General features: G+C 36.1%; 1 protein-coding gene across 1 annotated transcript; it reads right to left on the bottom strand.

The window, feature by feature from the left end:
• Positions 1-12,349: 12,349 nt before the first annotated feature.
• LOC114191945 (ABC transporter B family member 1) lies at positions 12,350-18,419 on the bottom strand. Its single transcript, XM_028081411.1, has 10 exons — positions 17,988-18,419; positions 17,837-17,891; positions 17,542-17,717; positions 17,132-17,332; positions 16,778-17,037; positions 16,380-16,696; positions 16,081-16,304; positions 14,704-15,077; positions 13,897-14,611; positions 12,350-13,814 (listed from the first exon to the last, which is right to left on the bottom strand). The coding sequence occupies exons 1-10, from the start codon at positions 18,417-18,419 to the stop codon at positions 12,531-12,533; spliced, it is 4,038 nt and encodes a 1,345-aa protein (XP_027937212.1). The 3' UTR covers positions 12,350-12,530.
• Positions 18,420-18,716: the final 297 nt, after the last annotated feature.

Below are 18,716 nucleotides of genomic sequence, written 5' to 3'. Positions count from 1 at the left end.
CAATTAAAGGCTAACTAAAAATGACAATTAAAAATATTATTCTAATTTTGAAGTCAGAATATAAAAGTAATTATTCAAAATCTATTTAAATGAATTAAAACTACCGTATTCTATTACTAACCAAGTATTTAAACTACCCATTTGAGGTTAAAACAATACTAAGATTAGACTAGGACTAAAAGAACCTAAGAAAATCTAGGACATTCTCGTCTACTCTACATTATCACTAAAATAGGCTAAAACTAGTAATTAAAAGAAAATTCAACTCAAGGCCTAGCTATCTAATCTACGTAAGAAAGGTTCTAAAATGCTAAGAATGACACTAGCTACCCTTAAAGAAGTGTTCTTAAGCTCGAAAAACATGAGCACTTGGGGACTCGTAACACCCTCCTACTTAAATCATTTGCACTCTTGGGCAAAACTGAAAATAGAATACAAACACTAAACAATTCTTTCACAAATTTTTTACACCAAAACACCATCATTATTCCAATTTCTAATATGCATACACTAGTGCACTTTGGGCTTTCTAACTTGGGCTTTTGCTTCGGTTATAGCATAAACGAGGCATATAAATAAGCGGTGATAGTTTTGTAATTTATGCAACGCTTTATGCCTCGGTTATCAGTTGACCTGAGACAGAAACCTGTCTTATGACTCAGTTCTAAGTGACCAGAGACCTAAAGCCTCTCTCAATTTTGCCCCCTCCCGCCACTTGGAATTTTTGAATTTAAAACAAAAGCTTTATGCCTCAGTTATTACTGACCCGAGACAGTAAAGTCAGTTTTAGCCTTGGTTGTTACTGACCGGAGGCAGTAAAGTTAGTTTATGCCTCGGTTGTTACTAACCCGAGGTAGTAAAGTGGCCTACTAAATACTTTTTTTTCTTTTTTTTGAACTCTATGGCCTGGGTGTTAGGAGCCGAGGCGGAATATGTTGATGTTGATATGCCTCGATTTTTAATTGAACCGAAGCAGAAGGTGGGTTAAATATCCCTAAATCCAGAAACAAATCCATCTTCTTCATTGTGCGCGAAAACAATCTTTGGTGCGCAAAATCTCATCTTCTCTATTCAGTCCCGCGACCCACCATCGTAGATCCGCCGTCGTGCCTGCCTTCTCCACCTGCTGCCGGCGTTGCGCCTCCTCCGATGAGAAGAGTAGCTGCGCCACCTTTGTCCGCATATTGGGGTATTTTTTGCGTTTCCATTTTGCGATTTGAATCCATTTTCTTAGGTGCTTTTCCTGTAGGGTTGGGATTCGTCTTGCTGCGTTTCCTCACATTTGGGTGCAGATGAACTTCGAATAGTGGTTGATTGAATGGTTGTTGGCATCGGATTTTGGATGCGCGAGGTGGTGGGTAAAGACTCGCGTTTTTCAGCTATAGGCTGACGACTATGACCATGGTGATGTTTTGCGAACTGGCAGAGTTGCGTTCTGGGTCAATGAGACGCAACACTCGTAGGTGGTTTCTATTGATGGTGGTTGAAACGTAAGGAGATCTGCGAATGATAATGGAGGCATTTTCCAGTGAAGCTCACATATTGTGCTTGCTCGTGTTCTTGCAAGTTTCAACCATTTTTGAATTATTTTTCTTTTTAAATTTTTAACGTATTTTATGCCTCAGTTGGTATCAGAACCGAGGCAGTAATGATGAGATATGCCTCGAGTAAGAACCGAGGCAGAAAGGTGAACCCTTTTTACCTCGGCTAAATATGCCTCGGGTCTTAAACTAAGGCCAAATGACCAAAATAATCGCGGCAGACTATCATAAGTTGGTAATCGATTACCACACTGATTTTTGCGAAAATTTAGTTTTTCTTAGAGGAGTTGCGAGTTGACTATTATTCTAACAATCTTACAACTAACCAGAGAAAGTTAAGTCTATTACAATAAGAACTTTAAATATAAAATGTATTGTCTTCAATATCTTCAAGTATTTTCTTCAATATCTTTATCATCATCAAAATCTTTTTAATCAATCTTCTTCTTTTGTCAACAATCTCCCCCTTTTTGATGACGATCAAATATATGTTTAAGTTTTTGTAATTCCTGCATTTAGGCAACTTATAGGAAAAATTATTAATAGTTAAAGAACCCTTTAAACTTTTTCTCCCCTTATTTTGATCAAAAGATAAAAAGGGCTTTTGAAAGATACTCCCACTTAATCAGATAAGAATTAGAGTTAAAGAGCACACAAGACAAATATGACATAGAGAATTGTTATTCAAAGAAAAGTTCATAACAGAAGAAGCAATAACAGTAAACTTAACAACTAGCCCCCCCTAAAATTCTGCACTCATGTCATCATCATCATTAGTATGAGTGAATTCATCAAATATTGTTTCTAAATTGGAGATCCTAGTATTGACTTCTCCAATGGATCTAAGAACCTCTTCATGGCAAGAGGTAGATAGAAGGAAAAAAGGCTTCAAGTCTTTAGTTCAGACTTGTTGGTATCGCGCAGCGGAATGACTAGACAATGGTCAAAAACCAATAGGGGGGTGAATTGGATTTTTATAAAACTTAAGAGATTTAAAAAATTTTCTCAAAATTTTACTCATTAACTTACAGTCACTATTATTTTAAATGCAAGTGCAAATAAATAAAGAGTTTAGGGAAGAAGATAAACACTGATATTTATAATGGTTTAGATCAAAAGACCCAATGTCCAGTTGTTAATCTCTTAAACAAAGAAATTAACTCAATCACTATAAGAATCAGAGTACAAACAATTTATAAAAGAGTAAAGGATTAGAAAACACCTCTCTTAAGCAACCACAAGAGATGAACAAAAACTCCCCCTAAGTCACACAGAGGATGACCAACTTTCCTAGCAACAACACATCACTCAATCTTCTAAGAATTCACTTAGAAAAAGTTATCGCTCACTCATACTAGGCTTTTCAAAGCTATTTTTAAGAATCTCATAGAGCACCACTTTGCAGTCACATCACAAGAACTCTGAATCTTAAAAAGGTACTTTTGAAGTTGGAAACTGAGTTCTATTTAAAAAGATTTTCGAAAGTTGAGTTAGAAATGAAGAGTTGAGTTGAAACTACCAAGGATAATCGATTACCACTTAAGATAATCAATTATTCTAGTGGTTTTCAAAAACAAAGTTTTGCAGTGGTAATCGATTACCCAAAATGACAATCGATTATCTCATGTCATCTTTATGAACATACCCACCTCCAAATGGCACAATCTTCATTTGCTCAAGGTAAGTGTGAGAGATTTCATTAGAAAGAGAGGTGCTTTGACGAAGTTCCTGTTCGGTTGGAACCTGTTTGTACTCACATATGCGAGATATGAGAAGAAAGTATGGAAGAGGATATTGAGTAAGCTTCCTTGCCTTAAACATGGTTTCCATAAACAACATTGACCAGTCAATCATAATATGATTTGTTAAGCAGTAGATGATCAATAGATCAACTTCACTGCATTGAGCATGAATGGTGCCACGTGGGCACAAAATCCGTACGACTAGATGGTGAAGTAGCATTGCTTCAATTGTGAGAGGGCCAACCAATAAATTTTTTCTGATTTGAAGATCCGATTGCCTTAAGAGAGACTGATATGTGAGAATTCTGTTGAATCTGTCGATGTGAGTAGACAAGATAGATGCGCGTTCAACATAGGGAGGAATTCGTGCTACGTTGGTTCAAATATCATCATCCAGAATTATTTCTACTCCCTTTACTTTTTATAGCCGATGTTTCCTTTGAATTTAAGGTTATAATGGAAAACGCGAATAAGATCAGGATAGTAAATACCCTGCATTTCTGTGAAGAATCGAATGCCTTTTCCTCAAAGAGATCAAGACAGGAGAATCATTGGTTTCAGAACCAGCCATTATTGATAAACTTGGGCATTTATAGTGGTTTTTCTTTGAAGAGAGTGAGAAACTCAGGGCGTCTATTTTCACCAGAGATCAAACCATTAATGGAGGCATCTCTTAGAGGAAGATCAGTAGAGGATGAAGGTTGAGCACTGCGTCGACGAGTCGGAATCTTCCTGTGACGTTCTTCCATTGATTTTTAGAAAATAGAAGGATATGTTTTTAGGATTTTGAAAAGGGGTAAATTGATTTTAGATGGTTGTGAGTGAATAATTGGTTTTGGAAGTAAGATTTTATAACAGAGAGAAGAAAAACGTTTTGATTTGGTGATGTGATGAAGAATCTAGCCGTTACAACGACTAATTGATGAAATTTTAAGGCTGAACGATGAGTGATAATCGATTATCAAACGTGGTAATTAGTTATTTGCTCATATTTTAGAGACCAGAAAGGGGCAACGAAGGTGGGTAATCGATTATTGTAAGTGATAATCAATTATTTGCTCATAATTTGGAAAAATAAAATGTCCCGAGAAGGTGGGTAATCTATTATTTGCTCATAGTCTGAGAACACAAGAACATGAAGATGACCTGATAATCGTTTACCTGAAATGGTAATCGATTATTTACGTTGATTTTCGCAATTTTTATAAAACTCGAATTTGTGCATTTTTGTTCAGTTTGGTGCATTTTTAAGACACTTCTAAAATTCCCATATCTCTCCTAGGTTCATAAAATCTATCTTTGGCTAAAGGTTTGGTAAAAATATCAGCTAATTGATGCTTTGTATCTATATATTCTATCTCACAGTTGCCTTTATTTATGTGATCTCGTAAAAAATGATGTCTAATTTCTATGTATTTTTCCTAGAGTTCATTATGGAATTTTTGGTTAAATTAATAGCAATGATATTATCACATTTCGGAGGTATATGATTTAGAAAAATATTATAATCTTCTAACTGTTGTTTCATCCAGCGAATTTGAGCATAACAATTTTCAGCAGCTATGTATTCAACCTCTATAGTTGATAAAGCCACATATGCTTGTTTCTTGGAGTGCCAGGAAACTAATGAGCTTCCTAAGAGGTGACAAGTACCATTGGTACTTTTTCTATCCATTTTATAGCCACCATAATCAGCATCATATTACCCTATTAAACTAAGTGAGGCCCAAAAGGATACCAAATTCTTTTTATTGTTATAAGATGTGATTCTTTAGGACTGGCTTGAAATCTAGCACAAACACATACAAATTGCATAATATCAGGTCTACTTGTAGTAAGATATAAAAGAGACCATATCATACCTCTAACCAAAGTTTGATTTACTTCAATACTCGATTCATCTTTATCCAAATAGCAGAAAGTTACCATAGGAGTACTTACTGCTTTAGCAATATCCATTTCAAATTCTTTAAGTACTTCCTTACAGTATTTAGATTGGGATATGAATGTCCCTTTTTCCATTTCCTTAATTTGCAGTTCAAAGAAGAAAGTTAATTCTCCCATCATTGACATTTCAAACTCACCCTGCATTATACTTGCAAAACCTTCACAAAGAGATTTATTAGTTGATCCAAAAATTATATCATCAACATAAACTTGAACCAATAAAATATGTTCACCTACTCTTTTAATACACAAAGTTGAGTCTATCTTACCTCTTTCAAAATCATTTTCTAACAAAAATGTGCTCAAGCGTTCATACCAAGATCTAGGTGCTTATTTTAAACCATAAAGTGCCTTCTTTAATTTATAAATGTGATTTGGAAATTTATAATCCTCAAAACCAGGAGGTTGTTCAACATACACAGCTTTTTTGACAAAATCATTTAGAAAAGCACTTTTGACATCCATTTGATATAATTTAAATTTCATAATAGAGGCATAAGCAAGAAGTAAGCGTATAAATTCTAACCTTGCAATAGGAGCATAAGTTTCATCATAGTCTATACCTTCTTCTTGTCTGTATCCCTTTGCCACAAGCCTAGTCTTATTCTTAGTAATATTTTCATCTTCATCCAACTTATTTCTGAACACCCATTTTGTCCCAATCACTTGAAGTGATTCAGTTTTTGGAATCAACTCCTATACTTCATTTCTTTCAAATTGATTTAGCTCCTATTGCATTGCAATGCACCATTGATCATCTTGAAGAACTTCTTGAACATTCTTTGGTTCAATCTGTGAAACAAAAGCTACATCCATACAAAAATTATTCATATTTCTAGTGATTACCTCTTTTGAAATATCACCAATGACGTTGTCTAAAGATAGTCCTCTTGGTGGCTTACAACATTTTTCATGATCTTCAGGTTGAGGAGGAGGATTCTCATTTAAATACATTTCATCAAAAGCCTCCTGAATATATTCTTCATCACCTACATTTTTCTTATTTGACTCAAGAGGGTTCTCCTCGAGGTCTATAAGTCTAGTAAAATCAGCTGACTATATGAAAAATTCAACCGAATGATTTCATTTAAACCAAACTATATATATTGTGTTTTAGAGAGTGTAAGACCCAGGAAAATATTAGAATAAAGAGCAACCCACGAAGGAAAAGTGATAGCTTGGTAAAGATTGTTGATTTATTTAAATTAATTATTTTAGTGAATTATAGAATGTGGAATAATTATTAGAGTGATTTAATAGAGTGTTTAATTTATTTAGGTTATTTATTTAAATTATTGAATGTGAAATAAATGTGAAATAAATATTCCTCTTAGCTTAGGAATGGGATTTCTTTTAAATATCTTTGCTATATATATATATATATATATATATATATATATATCTTATTTTTCTCTCTCTCCTTTCCATGGTTGCAGTATGCAATATACGTATAATGTTTTAACGCAACATTCAATTTTAGCTTTTGTTCAAAAACCCTTGGTGCCGCCCACACACAAAACAAAAGCCCTTTTATCTTATTTATTTTGAAATCATTGCTGTCACTTTTTCCTTTTAAGAATGGAAACGTCTTTTTTTCTTTATTGGTTCAGTCCAAGGCTTGTGAACCTGTTTATCATCAACAACATGTTTATGAGTGTAAGGTCCATTCAAGATTGCATCCCATGTATCTTGGTCAATTGATTCAATTAAGATTTTCATCATAATTTTCCAAAATTGGTTGTTTATGCCACTAAACATAGGTGACCTATGAATAGAGGCACCTTCAACGAAGGAAAACTTGTTTTCAGCCATTTCAAATAGTTCAAAACAGTATAGTTTTTGAACTATTTATAATAATTCAATCTATTGTTATGGAAATCAACCAGATGAAAAACCTTGTGAAAACTGGACTATTTTAAATACCAATTGAAACACCTTTTGAAAGCCTGTGCAAAGTTTACAATAGGGAAAGCAACCTTAGAAGCTATTTTTGGCTCTCAAAATTGTGTCTTTGGAAAAGCTAGATTTGGTTACAATCCTATTTTCGAAAAGAAAACCAAGAAGTTCTCTAGTTTCTTTTCAAAACGTAAGTCAAATGATATGCCATTCATTTCTTGCAACTATTGTATGAAGAAAGGTCATGTTATAAAGAATTGTTATGTTAGAAAGTATAATGTTCCTAAAAGGGTTATGAAATGGATCCCAAAAGGATCTAGAAAGGTGTAACCATGTTGGACCCAACCTATCAAAGGGTATCAAATAATACAAGTATGTTTTGCAGGTCATAAAAAGTGAGAAGAAAGATTTGTGGTACCTTGATAGTGGTTGTTCGAGACATATGATATGTGACAAGACCAAATTCATAAAGTTGGAGTTGGAGGATGAAGGATTTGTGACTTATGGAGACAATAACAAAGGGAGAATACTTGGAAATGGAGTCATAAGCAATGGATCGTCATTCAACATCTAGAATGTGTTACTGGTAAAAGGGTTAAAGCACAATTTGATAAGTATAAGCCAACTTTATGACAGGGGTTTTAAAGTTGCATTTGAACCAAATCATTATGTTATCTATGATGCATGTGGTAGCATTATATTGATAGGAAAAAGAGTCAACAATATATACTTGCTTGATCTGCATCACACATCATTTAACATTTATTTTTTGCTTACAAAAGAGGATGATACTTAGTTATGACATAGGAGGTTTTGTCACATACACATGCATCATTTTAATCAGTTAGATAGAAAACAATTGGGTGAAGATTGTCAAAAGGTAAAACAGATCAAGGTCTTTTAAACCTAAAAATTGTGTTTCAACTGAAAGATCTTTGGAGTTGCTTTACATGGATCTATTTGGTCCATCTCAAAGCATGAGTCTTGGTGGAAATATTTATGCATTAGTCATAGTAGATGATTTCTCTAGGTTTACATGGACTTTGTTTTTAGTAGCAAAAAATGACACATTCCATGCTTTGTAGAAAACATGGGATTAAGCATAACTTTTCTACTCCAAGAACTCCACAACAAAATGAAGTAGTTGAAAGAAGGTTAAAATACCTTTTTGGTCCCAATTTTCGTCAAGTTTTGTCAAATAAGTCATAATTTTGGTTTTGTGTTCAAATAGGTCCCTATTTTCGTCAATTTTGTTCAATTGGGTCCATTTTTGCTAACACCGTTTAAATCATTAACGACCATGAACAGTGACTGCCACGTGTCACTTCATGGTTTTTTTAAATTTTTAATTTTTTTTAAATTTTTTTAAATGTCCACTTGTTAACTCAGGCATGCCACGTGTCAAAGTCAATGTTCTATATTCAATTTGGTCCCTATATTTGTTATTTTTGTTCAATTTAGTCCCAATTTTGTTTAAAATTGACCAATTTAGTGATGAAAATACACTAAAGATAGATAATTAAGCATCAAACATCCATCACGATGAACACAAAAAGATAATGGAATAATGGGAAAATAATGACTCATCATTCACTTTGGAGTTCAAAGATTATGAATAATAAAACTAAGAGTAAAACCAAGAAATTTGAATAACAGTTCTCTTTGTCTAACTATGTAGTGGAGTAATCCTTGGTTGATTCAGTCAAACAACCACACACTGGCAAACTTGAACTCTGTAGCAACATGCATCTAGCTCTCCATGCTCTAATCGTCTCTAAGATTTATTTCTGTTTAAGCTTCCCCAAACTTAACTCTTTCTTTTCATTCTACATAACTCTTTTCTATGCCTATCTACTTGCAAATTGGATTAACTTACAATTACAAGTTAACAAAACTCTCAACAAAAGGTAACTCTAAATGCTGATGCTCTATCTTAGTTCAATTTCATTTCCAGGTGCAACAAGTTGTAGGCCCAATAGGTGTTTCTATCCTTGTTGATTAGTTGTGATGGGTTGCTGCAACTCTTCAAATTGTCCGTTGGAATTTCTTAGTGGTTACATGTTAATGTTCACGGGTCTAACCTTTCTTTTTTCAATCACAACGTATCAAGTTCATCTTGTTGGTGCAATCCAAATTAGGTGTAGAATGGTCTCGATTCACATCCCCTTTAGTGTAGGTTTTTTACCTTCAATTACAAGTCATGTTGCCTCACTTAAATGTACCTAAAATTTCATTAACAGCCAAAGAAAGGTGATTATTAGTTATTGTACTTATTTACTAATGAACTAAGACAATGCACTTCTAGTTATATTAATGCTACTTGTAACTAATGAAAAGCAATTAAAGGCTAACTAAAAACGACAATTAAAAATATTATTAGAAATTTTAAGATAGAATATAAAAGAAATTTATTCAAAATCTATTTAAAAGAATTAAATCTATCACTATAAGAAAATATTTCATTTATAACCAATTTTAGTTACCAAAAGTTATCAGTCACTATAGTGACCAATTTAGATACCAATTTATAAAATAAAAAATTATTGGTTACTAAAATAGTCTCTATTGTGAATAAATAATAATGATAATAACCATAACGATAACTACATTGTCAACTCCACAAGAACTCCAAGGACACTCATTATTCTTTTACACAACACACATCCCTCATATTGTGTCCTTTCTCATCTTCCAAGAGCTACCCATAATGGCTCATTCACTCTTTGGCTTCGCGACCACTGCTCCCTCTACTTGGACTACTCCTTCTACAACCCATAACATTATATGAAAATGTATATAACACATAGACTATGCTCCTATGCCCTTTGACCCCAAGTACACCCACATTCTCTAAAGAAAGAGTTAAACCCAAGCCTCAAACCACTCTACTACAAAAGTATAAAAAAAGTCAAATACAAATTTAAAATGTGTTTGATTGGGACAAGGAACACCATGGACTTAGAGTCCATTATATAGTCATCAACACCCACTCCCTAACTTATCCTAAACGATGTGAAACTTTCCACGGTATATTATTTTCATCCGTCCAACATTAAACTACCCCCACACTCTAACCTCTGATGAAACCATAAAAAATACTACCATTTTCTAGCCTAGTTGCTATTTAACTATCCTCCAAGAACTTTTCCATAATTCCTTACCGGCTCTCCTAAACTACATAACCCATCAAACCCCACACACATAAACTCCAAGAAATTCTAACCAAGATTTCCTTTAAGAACCTATCCTAAACCCTCACGAATCCCCCCAAGATAGCCTATACATTTACCCAAAGTTTTCCATACGTAAATCAAACCAAAACCTAACCAAAAGCTCCATGATTCCATGATTCAAGTCAAGAAGCTAAATGTCTTATCTTAATCATTTCGCTTGAGTTGACATGTCCTTCATCACCAAGAAACCTCTCACAAGGTTTCCATCAATACACTGTTCAAAGTGAATTTCATCGAACTCTTACATTAATGTAAACTTTAGCAAAATCAAGAAAATTTGAGTTTATTCATTTATATTATATGACAACTTACTTTATTATTAATTGGGAATCACTTCAAATTAATACATGTTTTCATGATTTTTTTTTCCAAATAATTTAATACTATAGTCATTTGTTGAGACAACATATTAATAATTTCATGATTACTATCATCCATTACTGTGTAATCAAGTCTAGAGAACTACTTGATTATCCTCATACTTCCATTTTTGTGCTCTAAATTTGACCATGGTGTAAGAAAAATCAATGCCATTTATTTCAGAATTTTATGTGGGTTATCATGGCAACGTACATATCTTGTGAACTCAACACGAATTGTCACAGTAACATTTTTTTTATCTATAAATATCGAGTTATACTTCTCTAACTATTTACTTATTATTATTGAGTTTACTATCTCACTTGACTTGAATTTTTTTTTTCTACTTTTGTTTTGTTGTAAGAGTGTATTATAGGTTGCTCAAATCGGTTTGATCAATGACAGTTCCATTAATATTTTCTAGTTCTTAATAGATGAGAAGGTATTGTATATACATGACAATTCTAATTACATTCATGCTCTCTTTGTTTCTTCACACACTAGCACAACTATATCTTGCTTCCACCCATCAATGCATGTTGGTAGGGAAAGAGACTTTGGTGATCCTCCTTTGCCTTTGCCCATTCATTTCTTGAATCATTATTTTCTTCTGTTTGGTCCCAATAGTTGATACCTACTTAAGTAGCAAAACAAAGTCCTTTTTCTTGTGTCATTTTCTCATCATCCCCTCCTTTTTATGCCCCATGCTTGTCCACAAACTCGTCCCACATTTTAGATCCTTGTCCAATTACCAGTTTTATATATGTACCTTCATGTCATGCATGCAATCATATGATCTAAAATCAACAATGTTAGCCATAAGATGCATATTCACATGCACCCAGTTCAGACCTTAGGATCAGAAGATTTATAACTTCCATGACAGGATAAGTAGTTGATAGCAACTTGTGTGAAAAATGCCATCTCGTGATCTTTATTCACGGCCACCACCCTCATTAATGCTCTATCGGTGGAAGAAAATGACAGAAAATTAATAGGGGTTATCTTCCACATCCAACATCTAATTCAAGTAATTTTTTCCTGGTTTATTTTAACGTGATAAATTCTAAAATCACACAAATTGATAATACTGACAATTTCCCAGACAAACTTATTACCATGTCACACTTACTTCATAACACTCACATTCATATTTTCCATCATATTATATAGGTTTTTTTTTGGGTATGTATTTTTCTAAAGATATATTAAAACCTTATATTCTTAAGACTTTTGACTATAATCAAAGAACACAACAAGCTTTCACTAATAGTTCCGTTAGCATGTTACAGATGCAAAGTTAAGAGTTCTATTACTGAGAAGATATCACAATTAATTTATATTTTTTCAGTCCATGACTAGTATATTCTCTCTTGCAGGATTACTAAGCATTTCTCTGTGTGTGTATATATTCAAAATGACTCAAAAAAATAAATCCTTCGCCTCTCCTACTATTATCTTTCATAAAAAGTTCAATTTCAAATGGTAGTTTTCATTGCAGTTGCCGATGCAAAGGGAACAAATTGAGGACGCAAAAAGGGAGGCCTTTGTAAATGCATAAAGATTTGCTTATATTTTTTTCTTTTTGATCAGCAAAAAGAAATTAAATTTATGAGGTAATTGGGTTCTATTTATCTGTTTCAATCTGATCCTGTAATTCTTGCTTAGTAAAAGATAAGATTCATAAAGACAAGAAGACACATTCTTAAATGGGAGGAGCTGGGAGAAGAAGATACACAAACTATACTATGTCAAAACAAAAATGCCAACAATTACAGTAGGTGTGTGGCATATACTATCCTTTTTCTCTTCTAGCCTTCTCTTTCATCATCTTTTGATCTTGCTGAAGAACTTGATCCTGTGGCCATTCCAATGACTTGGTTATTTGTGAACCTTTGCAGCTGAATCATGCGTGCATAGATTCCATCAGGGTGATTCTTTAACAACTGTGAATGAGAGCCTTGTTCTGCTACCTTACCATCATCCATCACTGCAATCAGATTGGCATTCCTAATAGTTGATAGCCTGTGTGCAACAATGATGGTGGTTTTTCCAGCACAGGCACGGTCCAAGGCCTCCTGAACAGACCTCTCAGATTCAGCATCAAGTGCACTTGTTGCCTCATCAAGAAGCATAAGTTCTGCCTTCCTCACAAAAGCTCTAGCAATTGCTATTCTTTGCTTTTGTCCCCCTGATAGTTGAACTCCCCTCTCACCAACAAAGGTCTTGAATCCATCAGGCAGAGAAGATATGAACTTGTGAGCATTGGCAAGAGTTGCAGCCTCTATGATCTCAGCTTCAGTGGCTGAGTCATGTCCATAAGCAATGTTCTCATAAATAGTAGTAGCAAATAGGCACGGCTCCTGAGGCACCACAGCAATGTGCCTTCTAAGAGACTTCAGATTGTATTTCCTTATGTCCTTTCCATCAATCATGACCCTCCCAGATGTTGGATCATAGAACCTTTGTACAAGGGCAATGACTGAACTCTTACCACAGCCACTAGGCCCTACAAGGGCAAGAGTTTTACCTGCCCTGGCACGAAGGCTTAGGTCGCGAAAAACTGACATGTCTGGTCTTGTTGGATAAGAGAAATCAACATGTTTGAGTTCTACTTCACCACGAAGGTGATCAGGAACAGGAGTAGCATCTGCATCATCTGGCTCAATCTCAGTTCTTCGGTCAAGAAGATCAAAGACCGATCTCATGGCACGACCACCCTTTATGAAGTCAGGAGCCAGGGTTAAAGTTTCAGCAGCACCATTAGCTGAGACCATGAGAACCATAAAAACTTGGATTGTTTTAGAAAAATCAGATATACCGTGCTTCACAAGCCAAGAAGCATACCAAAGACCAAGTGCATAGGAAGCATAGAGTGCAAACTGAGCTATTCCATATCCACTTCCTGAAATCTGTCCCTTCCAAAAACAGCGCCGCAGTGGAGTTTCAAGGTTGGATGTGAAAAGGCCAACAATTTTCCTTTCTGAATTAAAAGCAGCAACTGTCCTTACATTGGCTATAGCCTCTCCTGCTAGTTGAGTGGCCTTGGCATGAGCAGCTTCCAGGTCGCCAGAGAAACCAGTCATGAACATTTTCTGCTAGAAATTTAGTGCAAAGAATAAGTGGTAGTGCAAAATTGGATTAAAGCATGCCAAAAAGAAATGTGAGAAGGCAAACCTGCAAAACAGTGGCTGCAACAACAACCGGGAATACGGCTACAAGAACAAGGGCAAGGCGCCATTGCAATACAAACCCTGCAGTACAGGCAACTAGCATAAGTGCAGTGTTCTGCACAATTACTGAAATCCGATCTCCAATGGCTGATCTGACATTGTTGGCATCAAGAGATAGCCTTGCTGCAATTCGAGCACTTTCATTTTCCTCCTGATCAAACCACGCCATTTCATTTTTAAGCACTGCAGTAAGCATTTTCTCCCTCACTCGTTTCGTAAGATTTTCACCAACAATATCCCAGAAGGAGTGCTGCAATGTGTTGAAGAGGAGAGCAGCAGATGATAGCCCAATCAACAAGTAACAGTACTTTTCAATTTCTTGGATCATGTGTCTGTGGTTTGGATTGTAATAAACGCTGAGGACAGCACTAAGAACATAAGCAAAAAATGCACTGAGGGATCCACAAACAACAGATCCTATAGAACCAATTAAGGCATATAGCCATTCGGGAGAGTTCATTTTTGCAAGTCGCCAGAAGGAACTAGCTTGATCTTTGAAGGCAAGCTTTTCTGGCCTGTAATTTGCATGTGATGCATCAAGGGACAGACTAAAATCAGATGTAGAAAAGTCAGATAGTCTGCGTGAGTATGGTGATCGCCCATAAGAAGAATTTCGTGTTATAATGGGCGAGCTTACAGAGTTTCTGGCGCTTGAAGGCCTGAAAAAGAACACAAACTCATCTTAAAACTCCTATTATATGTAATACGAGCATTAAAAGAATGCCTATGATCAACATTGGTGAAAAGCTACCTAGCACTACTCTTTCTGGCATTAGTCATAGAAGTTTCATGTGCCATCTCCTGCATCCGGATAAGCTTGGCATAGACTCCATTTTCACCTTTAGCAAAGAGTTCATCATGAGTTCCAATTTCAGTGACACTTCCTTGCTGAAGCACAGCCACAAGATCAGCTTTGCGAATTGTGGAGAGGCGATGAGCGATTACAAGAGTTGTTCTGCCAATCATGAACCGATCAAGGGCCTCCTGAACCAGCTTTTCTGACTCTGAGTCCAATGCACTTGTGGCCTCATCTAGGAGAAGAATTGCAGGGTTTTTCAGCATTGCCCTTGCAATTGCTATTCTCTGCTTTTGTCCTCCTGAAAGTTGCAGGCCTCTCTCCCCCACCTGCAAATTTCACATAATTTGAATTTTTTACCAGTACCATATACTGGTTCAACAACTGTAACTTCTATTTACTAAGAATCTGACAACAGTTTATTTTTAATATATACATTATCATATATTACTTCATGGTTACTTCTGTAATTAATAAGGAGTTTGAGTTCAACACAAAGGATTAATCTTTTTTCCAAAATGAGTTTGACGTCAATCTTTTTTTTTCTCTGTATATTCTGGGCATCTCAAGCATTGATAGTTTTTGGCTTTAAAGTAATAATAAATGTCAATTCCTCTGGATTCCCGCACATGGACCGTTGACCTAAGCATGTTACCTTCTGAATCTTTTTAAAATGCATTGTATGACCAATCACTTCATGGCTTTTGACTTTTAAAAACTCGATTAAAAAATGATGGGTTTTGCTTGTTGACCAAATCAATCAGTACTAACTATAATAATGGAGGTTGTAATAATAGATTCCCAAATTGTACAACAAAACAAGAAACCATGTCCAGATCCGTATGCTTGTGGGTTTCACATTTTACTATGATAAGCTTTCCTCATCTCTTGTACCTTAAACAACTGCAATAAAGTCTAAGAGATTATGTTTAACATTGATATATGCTAAAGTCAAGATCTGAATACTTGGGGTTCACATTTTACTATTACAAGGCTTTACTCCTTCCTTGTACCAAGAGCAACTGCCATAACTTCTTGAGACATTATCCTCTTTCCATTAAAAGTTAGTTTCCCACTGTAACATTATGTGACACACGATGTGTTTTCAATATTACCATTCAGGAAAAATATGTTATATATTATTTTATACGAAGTGACTAGCAGTGATGGATGGAAACAAGGCATGCTTGATATGAATGATGTGAAAGGTGTGACTGATTTAACAGGGGTGGTTGATGAATCATCATGATCAAGATCAACCACCTCCACAAATACGCATTTTTACTGGGCCAACTTCATTCACAAAGCAACAGTGGTTTTAAATTGACTGACCTGAGTTTCATAACCTTCGGGAAGTTTGATGATAAATGAGTGAGCATTGGCCACTCTTGCAGCTTCTTCAATCTCATCCTGATCCGCATCAGGCCTACCCAAGAGTATGTTTTCTCTAATTGTGGTAGCAAACAGTGCAGGCTCTTGGCTCACTAGTCCTATTTGCTGTCTCAACCATTTAAGCTTCAATGTCTTAACATCATGCTCATCTAGCATTACTTGTCCTGCAAAAAAGTGTAGTTAGACACACAAGTCACATAATTAGAACACAATCCGGTAACTACCACAACTTGTTTTACCTGAAGAAGGATCATAGAATCTCTCAATGAGGGACACGACTGTGCTTTTTCCTGATCCACTGCTCCCTACAAGAGCAATGGTCTTGCCAGCAGGTACACTCAATGAGAAATTGTTGAGGATCATAACCTCTGGTCTCGAGGGGTATGAAAAGTTCACATTTTTCAACTCTACTAGTCCTGTAACACTCTCTAACTGCAAACCCGATTCACTCTTTCTGTCTATACCCGGCTTGTGATCTATCACACGAAAAATCTTAGCAGCAGCAACTCTGGCCTTAGTAAATGCAGCCATGCTAGGTGCAGACTGTCCTAAAGCCCTACAACAAACACAACAAAAAGTATTATCTCTGTTGATGAAATTTGCTAAAACATGAAAAAGCGGCGGAAACAGTACTTACAATCCACCGATCATGACAGAAAACATGGTGGCAATGGCAAGTCCTCCGTTGGTGTAGTGGTGTCTAACCAAATAGCCACCATACCAAAGCAAAAGAGCATAGCAACAGAAAACAACAAAGTATGTGGCCCCCAATCCCATTCCCTTTGCAAATCCAGTTCTGTAGCCAATCTTCTGCGCAGTCCTCAACGCAGAGGAATAGGCCTGCAGTGCTCTGGTCTCCCCGACAAACGCCAAAACCACTCGAATTTGAACAACTGTCTGCAAATTTAGTCCAACATCAACACCCCCCAGATACAAAAAAAACACAGACCAACACAATGATTGGGGTCGGGTCGGGTCCCTTAAGTCTCACCTGTTCCACAATGTTACCAGCTTGAGAAAGAGCTTCTTGGCTTTTGCTAGATAACTTGGCCAAGGTGGTGGTGTGAATGCCTCCGATTACTGCAATTATAGGGACCACAGCGAGGGTAACCAGAGCCAGTTGCCAGACCGCAGTGAAACCCACAACAAAGCCAGAAACAAATGTAGCCATGTAGTGAATGAAATTACCCAACTGCACAAAAAGCAACCAGAATCAGTAACCACATTAAGCAATACTCAAATCATCATGGTAATATATGGTTCAAAGATAAACATATCCTATGTGGTCAGAGATGAACTCTGTATCCCGAAAAATTAGATTATGTCTCTCCGTTCAGAATACCCTGGGCACCCAAAAACTAGTCTAATCCAATGCAAAAACCAAGCGTTTTTGTGGTTCACCTTCTCGCTAATGGCATCTTGTACCATGACAGCATCACTGTTAATGGCGAAAACAACATCGGATGTTCGAACCTCGGTGTCAAAGAATTGAATGTCCTGGTCCAACGCTGCCTCCAGATACCTGATCCTCATTCTCGTTGATTGTCTCTCACCTGTCCACATCCAGCACGAAATCTCTGCAGCAACAAAACCAAACCTCTTTCCACATTCACACACCCTCTAAAATTTCAAAAAAAAAAAAAAAAAAAAAAATCCAAATTTAGACCAAAAGTTAGAAATTTAGAGTGAAATTTACCTGCCCAGGAGGATGCCCATATGGCAGCCCCCACCACCAGGAAGTAAAACGCATACTGCAAACACAAAACCACAAAGAACTCCAACTCTCAAAAACCACCAAAACCATCACGCACCAAATCATGCTTATTTTGTTACTGTAATATCATTACCTTCACAACTTCCTGAGTCATCTTGTCCAAGTCATTCGCATTGGAGCCAAATGAATTCACGAGATCAGCGAAGAAACGAAGAAAGAGTGGCAAGGAGCAACCATGTACAAATGCTCCAACCGTTCCAATTGCCATTAAAATGTAATCCAACCCATCAGCAAATCTGAAAAGCTCACCAAACCGAACAGAAGAAATGCTCTCACCCTTCTTATCCCCACCACCACCACTGCTGCAAGTACCATTAGAAGCAGCAGCATCTTTCTTGGCCACTGAAGGCTCTTCCATTACCCTTTCTTCTCTTTTCTCTTCCAATGTTGGGTTGGATTCATGTGAGTCAGAAACTGGAGCTGAAGAGGACATAAGCTCAAGGCCTTGCATTTCAGACCATCTCCACTGTTCAACTGTCTTTATCTCCTCAGAATTCTGTGACATGGCTAAAACTAAAACTTGAATTCCTCAGCTTTACGTATGATGAAAATAAGACCTCCCCACTGCCCTTTCTTTATTATCTCACTCTGTTCTTCTATCTGGCTTTAATTGAGCTCGTGCTTCTGCTGCCACCCTTTTTTTCTTCTATTCTTTTTATTCTGATTCCTAACTCTTTCTCTCTCTATTGTTATTCTTCATTCTTCTTGTTGTTTGTGACGGGGATGGGAACAGTGTATTGTTGAACACTAACGTTGGTGTTGGTCTTTAGTAGTATTGCTGTGTTGTGTGTTAGTCTTATCT

This window comes from Vigna unguiculata, chromosome 7 (assembly GCF_004118075.2).
Source record: "Vigna unguiculata cultivar IT97K-499-35 chromosome 7, ASM411807v1, whole genome shotgun sequence".
Lineage (NCBI taxonomy): Eukaryota > Viridiplantae > Streptophyta > Magnoliopsida > Fabales > Fabaceae > Vigna > Vigna unguiculata.
This window is presented reverse-complemented; position numbering and strand designations above follow the sequence as displayed.

What these genes read in the sequence shown, in the direction of transcription:
- LOC114191945 (XM_028081411.1), bottom strand. Translation starts at nt 18,419, where the DNA reads ATGTCACAGAATTCTGAGGAGATAAAGACAGTTGAACAGTGGAGATGG. An exon ending in GCCAGAAAGAGTAGTGCTAG is followed by an intron (nt 14,612 to 14,703) that starts GTAGCTTTTCAC and finishes GTTCTTTTTCAG; the next exon opens with GCCTTCAAGCGCCAGAAACT. An exon ending in TTGCAGCCACTGTTTTGCAG is followed by an intron (nt 13,815 to 13,896) that starts GTTTGCCTTCTC and finishes AATTTCTAGCAG; the next exon opens with AAAATGTTCATGACTGGTTT.